Source organism: Acanthaster planci, linkage group LG09 (assembly GCF_054643075.1).
Source record: "Acanthaster planci isolate LZ-2023a linkage group LG09, COTS_SCS, whole genome shotgun sequence".
NCBI classification, from domain to species: Eukaryota; Metazoa; Echinodermata; class Asteroidea; order Valvatida; family Acanthasteridae; genus Acanthaster; species Acanthaster planci.
Window position 1 is genome coordinate 6,472,414 of NC_141785.1, and position 13,049 is coordinate 6,485,462.

Sequence of the window (13,049 nt, forward strand, 5' to 3'; positions counted from 1 at the left end):
ATAGGCCTACGGATGGTCAGTCTGTATGTTTTTAGCCGAAGCATTATTTTCGTCAGATCTATATATGCACAAACGCTACTCACTTCTCTGACGTCGACGTAGTCTTCATCTCCAAGGAATGATCGACCTGCATACGCGAACTTGAAAGCCTCTACCATACGATGAGTTGTCAAGATTTCAGCTTCAGTGGTAGCAATGCTATCTGGACCAATGCCATAACCTAGAATCAAAGAATATGGCAAGATTAGGCTCTTTAGATTTAAAGTTGTATTTGCGTTATTTGGCTTCTTTGCCTTCTTGTTTATGTCCCAAAAGAAAAAAAACCTGTCACTTAAGATCCCTTATTCATCGACAAAAAATAGGAGCACAGTGAGACAAATTCACACGATAGGAACAGACGAGAATTATCAAAGGTGCAAAAGAGATCATGCGATTATTATTTTACATAAGAAAAGGTCCGAACCTGAGCATTGGAACTTTCAGGTCAAGCAGATTCAAGATGAAGTCCGATTTGAAATACAACCTGAAGCAATATGCTCACTTACCCTCCAGAATATTCATGATGAGTGAATAAACAGCGCCGCTAGACGGTGGTGGAGGGGTGTAAACCTTCAGATCGCCAATTTCAACCATCAAAGGTTCCTTTCGTCTCACTTTGTACTCCTTCAGATCTTCTTTTGTAATGATACCGCCTGTTTTATGTCAGACATTAGTTAGTTCAATTGATTAGAATTTTCCCGAGGTCAGGTCAGGTTCTACACATTACATAAATCACCCACCTCTATCAGCGATGTCGGCAACGATGTCATCACCAAGATCTCCTCGATAGAAGACATCTTCTCCACCCTCTGCTAGTTTCTTAAATGTCTCGGCCAGTTTGAGGTTGGTCATCCTGTCTCCTTCTCGTAGTATCTCCCCGTTTGATTTTAAAAGTATTTCGCTGAAATTTTAAATATCAGTGCAACTCTGCACATCAATCATTTTGCACCACTTTATTATCATCAGCGGCCGTATTGATCCAGCTGGGGGGTGTAGAATATTTTCACGTAACCTAACTGCCTTTATGAGAAGCGAGGCTACATTTGGGGCCTTTTTACATGCTTTTAGAAGGGTAGGAAGTGCAAATTGGCTTTGTCATTATTCCTCAATAAAGTATGACCTGCGTTTCCCCGCTCCGCCCTTCATGAACACGCAATGGAGCAACCAGAAAAACCTTAATTTCCTTATTCATTCCATACCAATGTTCAATGTACAGAGGATAACGTATGCTTAGCATTATTGATATCAATTGGAAGCTCGATTAGTTAGCCTCACCTCAAGCTTGGATCCGCCTTGATAACACTTTCACGAGCGCTTATAGCTCTAGCCAATGCCGCGCCTACAACCAGACCCTCCTCCGCCAATTTGATGGAAGGTTGAAATAAATCACTCCAGGGTAGCACACCGTATCGTTGATGAGCGGTCCAGTAACCTGCTATCTCCCCAGGAACAGCAATGGCTAAGCCACCTGAAGTCAGAAACGAAGACATTTTGTCCCACTCTCAAGAAGGGTTTAAGTATATATGGCACGTTCTACACATAGGTCAACTCAAACTTCGAGCCTCAAATATATCCTGTGAGGAGCACTACCGGGTACTGCATGTACTATATAACATTTCAACGTTTTGTTTTGCCCATTAAATGCCTCTGACAGTTTTTGTTGGAAATAAAAACATTGAAAGTGTGCCTTTACCTAGGGTAGACGCATCGTCTGTTTCATTTTCATACAGAGTTTCGAAGGCAGCGAGTGGAGCTCTCTCCCTTGCATCAAGCACATCTGCGTTTCCTGTCCTAGCGTTGTAATGTACCATGAAAAATCCACCTCCAACGCCCATACTTTGGCAGTTATGAAGACTGACACACAGCAAGGCTGCAATAGCTGCGTCTACTGCTGAGCCTCCTCTAGTCATGATATCTCTGAAAACAAAACAAAACAATGATTGCTGGCTCTGTGAAAAAAGGTCCTGAGAAAAACCAAATATTGAGCACATTACCACATGAGACTTTTTCCTTCAACTGGTCTCCGGCACCATTTCAAAATTCGTATCGTTATCGGTTGCCTATGGGGATAATTGTTCTCAAGTGGCCAATTCTATCCGATACCTAGACTGATACATTGTATTGCTCCCAAGGCTGTGTGGTTTCAGTGGAGCAAGTTGTAAAAGAAAAGTAACCTACTAGACTCCCTAAAACCCAAACCAGGCTAATGGGTACTACCTGCTGTCATCTGTCAACGCCGATTAGCCACTTGTCCTCCCGGCCCCAAAGTAATCCACCCCCCTTCATTCCATCCTATAAGCCACCCGATGACTACAATGAAATGTGATCGGGTGGTTATTGGTCCACTATTTATTGGTCGGATAGCCCTGTCCGATACTCACCCGATAAGAATTTTGAAATGATGCCTCCATTGGAAGCATCCATTTTACTGGCTAAACGCGTCACGCATGTTTCAACATAGGAGCATGATATTCAACTTCTTTTCCTTCCAATTCATAAACAGTTAATTTCAAAGCCGTCTAGAACGTGCTACAACGAATTTAGTCACTCCAAAGATCAATTATCTATCTCCTTTGTTCTATTCTCTCATGAAATGGAAATACAGAGAATACAGTTTCATTTGCGTTTGCATAGCCCTTATTTCTTGGCGCATAAAATTGTCGAACAAAATGGACATAGAAATAAGTATGGAAAAGACATACCTTAAAAACTTAAATGCAAGTAAACTAAAAATATGTTTCAAAAATAAGTGAACACATGGAAATGTAAAAAAGGCAAATATACAATCGGGCGACTAATTTGAATGAAATTTAAATGAAATTGAAAGCCCGACATGACAGAAGTCTTTCTTCTGTTGTTCATTTGGCAGCTGAGGACGACTAAATCCTATTATCTTTCACGAAAAAGCGTGGTACGTGTATGGCATCGTTTGAATAAAGTTCAAACATGTGCTACGTACATGACATCGTTTGAATAAAGTTCAAACATGTGCTTCGTGCATGACATCGTTTGAATAAAGTTCAAACATGTGCTACGTGCATGACATCGTTTGAATAAAGTTCAAACATGTGCTTCGTGCATGACATCGTTTGAATAAAGTTCAAACATGTGCTACGTGCATGACATCGTTTGAATAAAGATCAAACATGTGCTACCAGAGACAAAATTCAAAAAAGGGATGTGAGCGATCATGAATATTAGAGACAAATTTGAAAATGACCGCTAATGAATTTGAACAGAAAACGTATGAAAATGCGCGGGGAAACCAAGTCACATCCACGTCGTCATCACTCTGCTTTTCTACAGGTATACACAGGACAGTTCACCAGCCGACTCACCGGCCAATCTCTGAGCACTCGCCAGCATCAGCAGCCACGGCAGCCTTGGCGTATTGGTACTCGCCGGTTGGTTGTGGAGGTGGTTGTGATGGCTGTGGAGTGACTGTTACAGCGTTGTCATCCTTGTAATAATACAATAACCCCATGGTCACACCGACACCCACGGCCACTATCAGCAACAAGGCAAAGGCCACTTGCCAGATCCAAACCTTGGATTTTCTGAGACAAAATCAGAAAGAATTAATCGCATATTTGTAGACTTTTCCCTGCCAGTCTCGGAATTCTTAAAAGGTAGTTTATACTTCAAGCGAATGCGAAACTAAAGCGACTTTGACGCAACAAAATTTGCATCAAACTTCACTCGAGTTGAAATGTGTTCAACTTTTACAAATTTGCAACGGGAATATTTTGATCTGCCCTCACAAAGTCGCGTTTGTTTTTGCTTTCGCCCGAAGTATAAACTGACCTTAATTATGACAGATGAGCGTGTAAATTAAGATCAATGCATGACCGTGATATTGTAGTGCCGGCGGGTCCGGCCAGTGGGGGCGCCAGCTCGGACCCGCATGGAGTTGGCTGGCTGCCCGCGCTGGTATGCGAACGGCCCGCGGTTTTCCCGCCTCGCGCCTGCGCAGTCCCTGAAGAGCACATTGTGGTGTACGCTACAGCAATAAAACAGAGATTTCGTGACCAAAACAGCGAGATGTGTGTCATTCTATACCAGCGTCGAACCCTGATCAGTAGGACACGCTACAATATACATGTCTATAAACCTTCAAGCCTAGTGTAGCCTATTTAATTCATAATTCACTGTGTCAGTCAATAAGTACAATGCAGTAATTTTCTTTTCTTTTGCCAAGAGAAATAAGAGCGTCTATGGCACAAACGCCATGCATGGTAAGAAAGAACCTGAGTTGTTTAACTCAAATCCGCAGTTCGACCTTCCACAAACAGCCTCCTATTGTTTGGGTGAACTCCGGTGTTGTGCTAAACGTGAATTCCCCGTTCATTGCTCAGTAACCCACAAACCCATTCATCCTGTGCCTTATCGCGCGTCCTTGCGGAAAAGTTAGTGCCTGAAACCTTAGTAATAGTAGTACCCTCCAACGCCCTTTGTTGGTTGAATAGGTGAATGGCTTTTGTAAAGAATTGGTGTAGGTATCCATACAAAAGGAATACGTGGCAGAAAACAGGTTGGTAGTGTTTATGTTTATAGTCGTACTCGACTTACTTTTGGTAGGCTTCTACTCTCCTTTATAAATATGAACAAGAAAATTTCTGCAAACTCGTGGAACTTGACAATTACTTAATGCCTTTCTATGGTTTCTTCTTTGATCGTAATTTCACTTTATATAGCGCCAACGGAGTGAGAACAAGTACTCAACTTCCCACTTGATGCCAGTGGGAAAAGTATTTGTGCATGTGCTTTAAGAAGTGTTGATGGTCTTCTAGTGACCTTCGAATTTATTTGCTTGTTTGAATATTTTAAAACATAATACAATATTATTTTGTCAGTGGACGCAAAGCCATTTAGCGGAGACGAATTTCCGCTGCAATTAAAGGAAATTTGGGAATACTTCTGGAACATTATGACACCACGATAATGTAGACTTTCGGCGCTGTGTTAATACCGTACTCAAGTAAGAGTCAGCATTTAAACACTGCTTATGCACACTACGACGATCCCCATGGACAACCTACAGAACCATAATAACTCTCACATCTACTCTAATGTACCAAGATCATTGCAATGAATAACGGATTTAATAGATCAAGTATTCCTATAAGCTAAACAGTTCAGCCACCTGAATTCGGGTCTTCAGCTAATAGGTAATGTGTACCAGAATTTTGAGCAGCAACTTTATTGATACTGGGATATTTTGTTACTGTTCAGTGCCGGACCACGCAGTGAACAATTATCGCTATCACTTGACCCATACATTTAGTGTGATATGACTATAGTTTTCTCAACACACGTTGATTTTTTATAGACTTAATTGAATTTAATTTTGGGAAGTTATGAGACCACATATTCCAGTTTTAATGGCTGAAATCGGTGCACGAACGCCCGTTATCCTGCCTCTGTGAAGTTGTCTCTATACCCTGAAAGTATGTGGGAGTGAGTGATCAACACTGTTTACGTTGTATAATCTAGCTGATAATCGTAAGAACGGTGGACTGGCCATAAGTTGAAGTTTAAATTGATCTGAAAAAGTCTCCTTCCCCGCCGCAAAGATAAGCAACGAAATCCTGGTGGGACGGATTTTTAAAAGAGAAATAATAGCCTCATTCTGGTATTGTATGACAATGATATGAGCTGACCAGATTTTGAAATCCTACAGTACTGAACTGACTCGGCTCTCTTAGATCTAGGTGAACTCTGGACTTGCTCGGACTTGTAAACAACCTGCAAGCACATTCATCGGTTCTTTTTATAACCAACACATTAATTTAGAAGAGATTGATTCCACATGGTGTGCGCGAAAAACCTCTCATGGTATAGACTACATCATGCAAAGTCTCGAATCTCACTTGTTACAACATCACGAATGTATCATATTAATTGCTCAAAGAGTGGTCTCTCTTACTCTTTAATGTGCACCTGTTCCATGTCCAAAGTGGCTAACTGCTGGGTCGAGCTGGTACCGTCTGGCATCTTCGATCAATTGCACACTGTGCAGTTCACTTATCGAGAAACAAATCTCAAATGTACTGCTGCGCGACTGCAACCACCAGTTGGTTCCAGGAGCGAATTAATAACCAGGCTGGGTATTAATAAAAATGCACTTTTACCAAGGACCTGATGACACTGGAATAGGTTCTCCAGATGTGAAGTCAGTAACGCTGTGCAGTGCTTGGTCCAAGACAGACTTATTCGGGCGTGAGCGTGACGTCAGTCAACACAACGAGGCCACAGCCCCGTTTTACAGCAAGCGTTGTAGGCCTATGTGTTGTTTATCAGTGTTGTTCAGTCAATAATAAAAAGTTAAAATCTCGGCGGAGGTCATCCCATTCACACCTTTCTTATTTTTTTTCACCTAATACGGTTTACAATGACATGTACAGTCAACACACTTGATCCATGTGTGTCTGGGTCAGGGTTGCAAAAGCGCACTCTACATTATCTTTGCAATAAAAGCTCATAGTTGAGCTTTGGCTCATTTCTAGCCCTTAGCGTACACGGTGAGTTCCAAAGTGAATAAGTCACGTACACATTACTACGAGGGTAAAAGGCATTAGTATGGAATTCCATATCTGCCGTCGCCCGTCGTCTTTTGCTTTTTGTTGTGTCCCAATTCTGCCATTTACCAGTTCAAAACATGCCATTTTCCGTCGCCCGTCGTGCGTCGCCCAACAAATGGGTTGCATAGGACCTGCAAAAGCCAGGGTTCAACACAATTATTGAATTAACAATGTGATGATTCCATTCACTTTTAATGATCTTTTCCCAATAAGGCAAGTACAAATCCCACCTGCACTGAGTACTAGTCCCATAATTAATGCCAATAATGCTAGACTACCCCTGCCCCTTGACAAGAAAATGTCTCCTTTCTGAGAATTCAACCAAGTGTTTTTTTGGGGAAAAACATTTTCAGCAAAAATGTTCAGGCCAACTTATCCACAGTCTAATTCTAATTTGCATACTGTAAAAATGTGCCAACTTGTTTTCATCAAATTCTAGAAAGAAATCTGCCAACCGATACACATATTCCATTTTGCCCTCTCAATTTCACCTTAAATACAGAAATACTAGACAGTGCTATGGATAACAAATCGTTTACTAAATGTATTGTTCGGGGGCAATTATCACTTGGTTTAAGTTTCAGAAAATGTGACGTGTTGGTTTTGTGGGTGTGTATGTCATGATGGATAGACCAATGAGAACAAGTTGTCCAGCATATCAGCATTATTTATGGGGCTAACAAGAAACATTACTGTTTAAAAGACTTCTGTGAGCCTACCTGCAACTCAAGTCATGTCTAAATTGGAGTATACAGCAGATTTCATCATAGATATACCCGCCCTCAAAATAACGTTGAATCAGTTCGTCTCTTATGAAAACTATTAAGGAATCAAACATTGTAAATAATCTATTATTTACATTCTGTTCGGTGTGATATCGTGCAGGGACAGACAGAAATGTTACATAGGCTATAGACCTAAAGTCAGACCGTTAATGAGTAAAGTTATGAATAACTAAGTTATCGAGAAAAACAATCTATCCTAACAAAAGTCTATTTTGTTTATTTATGTAATAAAAATGGTATTATTTCATATACACGTCACTTAACCGATGTCAGGATGTTATTTCTTCTTTCAATTGGAGTTTGGCTCAACTGCAAAATTGAATACATGTACATCTTCTAGTTCTATTGCTAAAATAACAGTCGTGCATGGTGGATCGATCGAACAAGGACATGTACATGTGAAACGATCAAGGGTCAATACCACTGCGCAATCGTAACAAAAAAAAACCACGGACGACGGGCGACACACGACGGGCGACGGACAACGCACGACGGGCGACGCAAGACACACGACGGGCGACGGCAGATATAGAGTTCCATACATTAGTGCAGGATGTGAACCAACACGCGCGCGTACTCCAGTCGTTTGTCCTACTTTTCCTGGTAACGGTCTTAAACTCATCGGACGTTTACAAAATGCATAAAAACCAAGTTATACCTGTCCAGAGAGCGATATTCTGACGTTGTCCAAGACCTTCCATGTTTATATCATTAAAAAGAATGGTTACATCCTTTTCTTTAGATTTTTTTAAAATTAACACATTTTACATAGTACACCGACGTATATTCATAACACTAGTTTGTCCAAAAGCTTGCGAAAAACCCACAAGCTATACTCGCGTGGTACTCGATCCCATGATCTCCTACTTAGTAATACAGACGTAAACCAGTCGACCATCCAGCTTGCCTGGGTCAACTGGTCGTTCCGAGTCAAATTTGCAGGGCAGATATATTTTCGATGCTCGGGGCAACGTTAAATTACTGTAACATGACGCATGAGGGGGTAATCATAGTACTGGCGGGTTCGCATCGCATGCGTCGGCGGCACCGGTATTTCATGAACAGGCACAAAGGGCGTGGATACGGTATGAGCGAAGTTCAATTCCCAGCTGTGATAAGTAGCAAGTAAACATCAATCTTTCCAATCTTAATGATTTTCCTATCAAGGATTTAACGATTGGCCACCAAAAAAGCCTTGTATTCAAGCAATCAAAGTATATCATAGCGTGCTTATATGGGTCAAAAATTTCTATTAATGTTTCAGTAATTGTTGTTTATCTGTCTACTTGACCGTGAGTTAATTCTGTGCATGCAAGATTTTTGCAGTGCGGTACAACGGTAAGTTCCAACAAAATTGCGGCTGATTTCTGCAAACATCAAGTCAGGTGAAGGACTGGTCTGCATTGTCATTTGAGCAGTTTTAGTTGAAGCTTCAATTAATTAGACCAATAAAAATGGCGATAGGCTATCGATGTTATAGACCGAAGCTCGCTGATTTTGGGTTAACGACCAAGGATTCCAGTGTGTTTTACTCCGCGCAGGTGAGTTTACGAGGTTTTATGTCCCTTCAATGAGCTATGATCGGTTGTAGGATGGAGATTAGGCTGCTCTAGAACACCATGACACGATAAAATACTACGTGTATAGGTCGTTGACAAGATGGAAGGTTTTGATGGCTTATGAGTATCTCATAGCCAAAATCATTCGTACAAGTTGTTGCTGCAGGTACCAGAAAAGTTCTTCAAGAGATTTTACACAATGGATCAAACTGGTATTTATTTTGCCAGGAATTCACCGTTTTACTCCATATCACCAATCTTTTGCAGTGGACAAAATGGCCCCGATTCCATTACGTGTTCGTGTTGTACCGTATCCTGGTAGCTCTCTATGTGCTGGGTATCTTTATCATGGTTCTGGTCCATGACGTCAGACTACGTGGAGGTCAATCCTTTGTTTATCTGACCATGCTGGCATTTATAGTTGTCTTCATCTATCTAATGGTTGCTGGCTTTGTTGCTTGGCTCGATGGCATCATCTTGCGTGCACGAAACCATGAAGGTATCAACGTCTATATTTTGTTTTACACTTGTTTTTAAAAACCTTCCAAATTCACAACTGTAATAATGTAACAAGAGCATCAGACAATTGAATGGTTATGACAATGGAAGTTCCATTTACCCATAATGCGTTTTCATAGAATCAGAGTTTACAAGACACAGTCTCAAATCAAGTTTTGCATCAATACTATTTTCCCGACAGTGATGGCCATAAGACACAAGATCCAGTGGTTTTTCTTCAATGTAACCATCGATACCAACCTCATTGTCACCATCCTTTACTGGAGCTTCTTGTACAGTCCAGAGCAGAATCCACCAAGCTTTCGCAACTTCAACGTCCATGCTACACCTGCCATCATCACGACACTGGATCTGTTCTTGACGGCGATTCCTGTGCGGTTCCTTCACTTCATCTACCCTTTGGGTTTCGCCATTTCCTACATCGTCATGACTCTCATCTTCTGGGCAGCTGGGGGAAGGACGCCCTCCGGGCCAATCTATCCTTTCTTAGATTACGACGACGATCCTGGCCTTGCTGCAGGGGGTATTTGTGGGGCTATTGCCCTCGGTTTTGTCGTGCATTGCGCCTTTTGGTGCATTTACAAATTCCGGGTGTGGGTATGGACGAAATGTAGGGGTGATCAGATCTCAGACGAACTAAGCATAATAGACACTCCCATGTAAGACAAGTGGAAAAGCACACAATATGGCCTCAGCAAAGCTGAAACATCGCATTACTACTTTTGGGCCCCGAGCTGAGTTTTACGGGGCTCTGGAAGTGTCGTCCGATTTCTCAAGCTTGAGTCTGAAACATGATTTCTCATGACATGACAACATGTCGCAGGCTAGATGACAACATCCTGGAATAACGACATCCTGAAAGTAAACTGACGACATCGTGAGATAATATACCGCAGGATGACGGCATTCTGAAGTAATGTAACACGGAGTGGTGACATCCTGCCAATGTGATATCGACATCCGTAGATAATTTACACATCCTGAAAGTAAGCGATACATTATCTTTGGGTGTCGACATCCTACTCTGAGGATATCACCAAGGAAACTGTCTTCATTAGTCACGTTGTCACCATGGTAAGACTGTGAAAAAAGATGTAAATTTCCTACTTCAGGGATGTTGACAACCTGCCTGTAACATGACTGTTGTCATCCTTAGAATGATACTGTCAGGAACTCAACACGTTGGACGGCACCTCCAGATCTCCGTAGATTTTGGCTCGACACACGAAATTATTTGAATAGGCAAGACATCTTCTCAATATTTGTCGCCTGAATTAATCGATAACTTTTGTGAACATTTTTAATGATTGCCATTTTGTGATCAATAAATGGATACTTCGTTGCATAATATTCGTCCATTATGAATTCTCAGCATAACCATAGCATAACAAAACACACCACACGTCATGCAGGCAACTGACTAAATTCAGTCTCATTAATTAGAATCACGAACTCAGTGTAAAGCAGCCTATAGGATTGACCTTTGTGAGAATTGGTCTTTTATCATCCATTGAGGTTGCCTGGGGATATCGCGTGGAAACTCACTAAATTTACCGTACTCCTGTCAAGGTGGTAATAAAACCCCAAGGATCGCTGTCTGAAAACAAGCTTTTCAAAACTGCGCTCATTACGGCACAACAATATCAGTCACTGTTTACTCGGGAACAGCGAAGCTTTTACGGCTCGTGCTTGAATGTAAACCTTGCGGAGGTGTAGGGTTGACAATAACCACTCAGCAAGCACTTTGCTCAAATAAAATATTAAACGTGGGGGGGGGGGAATTGTCTGTTTAACCGTGACCACCAGGGAATGGATAATTAATATGCTCACTCGGAGAATAGCTGGAACACGGAGAGCCACTGGCTTTTCACTTCACGAAAGGGAGACGAGAGCGAAAACAGAATAAGTTGAAGAGAAAGAAGAGTGGAAATACTGGATGCTGATGAGAAAGCTGGTGATAATGGAGAATAGTCAACTCGTCAACGCAGAGACATTGTGACAATTGAACGAGTTCATCCTGAGTTACTCCTTGGGGTTCCGGTTATAAGATAAAATTAAACGAGCTGTATTTCCTGGCGCTTTGAACTACGACAGAAGAGAACTCCGTATCAAAACGTCGCGTTAACTCTCACCGGTTCTTCTAAGAACCACATCTCTTCCAAAAAAGATTTATTTCATATCTCAAGAACGTATTGCTGTTGAGTCACTGCAGAATATAGTGGACATAATATCGTTGATTATGCTTTGCCAAACGTTGTTCTTTTTGATCAGCATTATTCTCACTGTTGAATGTCAGATGAAGATTTGCTATCCTTCTGTCCATGGGGTTACTGGCAAGAATGCATGTCTCTCTGGTTGGATGTCATGGGGAGGTTCATGTTACTTGCTCACCAGCGAGCAATCCGACTGGTTTGGAGCCTACGAGGCTTGCCGTAAGATGGGCGGTGTGCTGGCTGCACCACGGTCGAAAGAAGAAGATGAATTCATGGCCGGAATCTTACAAGCAAGGGGAGAGAAGCTGGCTTGGATCAACTGTAGCGACACAGAAGATGAAGGTTCGTGGAAATGCAGTGTCGGAAAGGAGGAATCTCATTTCAGGATGTGGGCAAACAGCGAACCGAATGCTGAGCAACAAGGAGTAGATGAAGACTGTGTCATGATAAACAAAAGGGGTCGCTGGGGGGACGTTAGGTGCGCTCGGTCGTTACCTTCTCTGTGTCTGACCATTCAACCGGGTCTGCACTTGCTGAATTGAACTTAAAACTGTCGCTTGGAGATGCCAAATAGTGAATATCATAATGACAGGTCATTTCTTTAGAACAGTGTTTTGCTGAATGTTCATCGACATTGAGAAATACATCCACAGATGTGTAAATACCTATTGGAACATGTGTCGCAATGACAAACAAGTGAAAAGTGAACTTAAAAATTAACACTATATCATCATGTTATTCAAGTAAATTTGCAATTTCAATGTCAGAGCAGACACTGCGTAATTTTTATTTTAAAAGACCTTCGGAGATAAATAATGCATAATCTTCATATTTGTGAGTATCAAAAGCTTTCTTTCTATGTCTCACATTTACTGCTCTTTTCTCGGACAATTATACGCTACAACAAGTGGAAGAAATAATGTCCATAAACAGGCAAACGAAACGGTATACGAATGTACTGTTTATTTCTTGCAAGAAATAAGTAGGCCTACGTATTATGAAAAGTCAAATATATTGTTCAAATGTTCTCTATCCAGTGGGCTTTCGACAAACAAACGTACATCATGCGATGAAAAAAAGATTGAAACATTTTTCAAATTGATCGAATAAAGACTAATTCAACCCTTACATTACAAACATGATCATTGGGTGAGACAAATCTGTTTGAAATTTGACGAAATTAAATGGATAAATGTTGAAAAACACTGACCTCTAATCACTTGAAATGACCAATGCCTCAATTCCTTGCAGCATTCGCGCGTTTCTTCTTGAAACAAATTTGGAGTTAAAACCAATATGATTTTGGACGTAAAAAGTTTGAACATGTGCGGGAAAACCAGTTATCACAGATAT

At 41.3% G+C, this 13,049-nt stretch overlaps 3 protein-coding genes across 5 annotated transcripts in view; 2 read left to right on the top strand and 1 right to left on the bottom strand.

The window, feature by feature from the left end:
• LOC110989082 (glutathione hydrolase 1 proenzyme-like) overlaps positions 1-9,847 on the bottom strand; it is a 13,579-nt gene extending 3,732 nt beyond the window's left edge. Inside the window, exons 1-7 of one of the 3 annotated variants that reach the window (XM_022253202.2) lie at positions 9,724-9,847; positions 3,378-3,596; positions 1,733-1,956; positions 1,315-1,507; positions 780-940; positions 546-692; positions 84-220 (exon numbers count right to left, since the gene is read on the bottom strand). In XM_022253202.2, the coding sequence (XP_022108894.2) occupies positions 84-220; positions 546-692; positions 780-940; positions 1,315-1,507; positions 1,733-1,956; positions 3,378-3,596; positions 9,724-9,737 (1,095 nt within the window). In that variant the 5' untranslated portion in view covers positions 9,738-9,847. Of the gene's footprint in view, positions 1-83; positions 221-545; positions 693-779; positions 941-1,314; positions 1,508-1,732; positions 1,957-3,377; positions 3,597-5,965; positions 6,497-9,723 lie in introns of those variants that run through there. The other 2 variants (XM_022253203.2, XM_022253201.2) reach the window with 2 other exon arrangements.
• Positions 8,582-12,912, top strand: LOC110989083 (protein rolling stone-like). The gene is made up of 3 exons (XM_022253204.2): positions 8,582-8,946; positions 9,232-9,463; positions 9,665-12,912. Exons 1-3 carry the CDS (start codon positions 8,860-8,862, stop codon positions 10,144-10,146), a joined length of 801 nt encoding a protein of 266 aa, XP_022108896.1. The 5' UTR covers positions 8,582-8,859; the 3' UTR covers positions 10,147-12,912.
• On the top strand, positions 11,843-12,238 carry LOC147798063 (C-type lectin domain family 4 member M-like). Its single transcript, XM_087141145.1, has one exon. The coding sequence runs from the start codon at positions 11,843-11,845 to the stop codon at positions 12,236-12,238; it is 396 nt and encodes a 131-aa protein (XP_086997271.1).
• Positions 12,913-13,049: the final 137 nt, after the last annotated feature.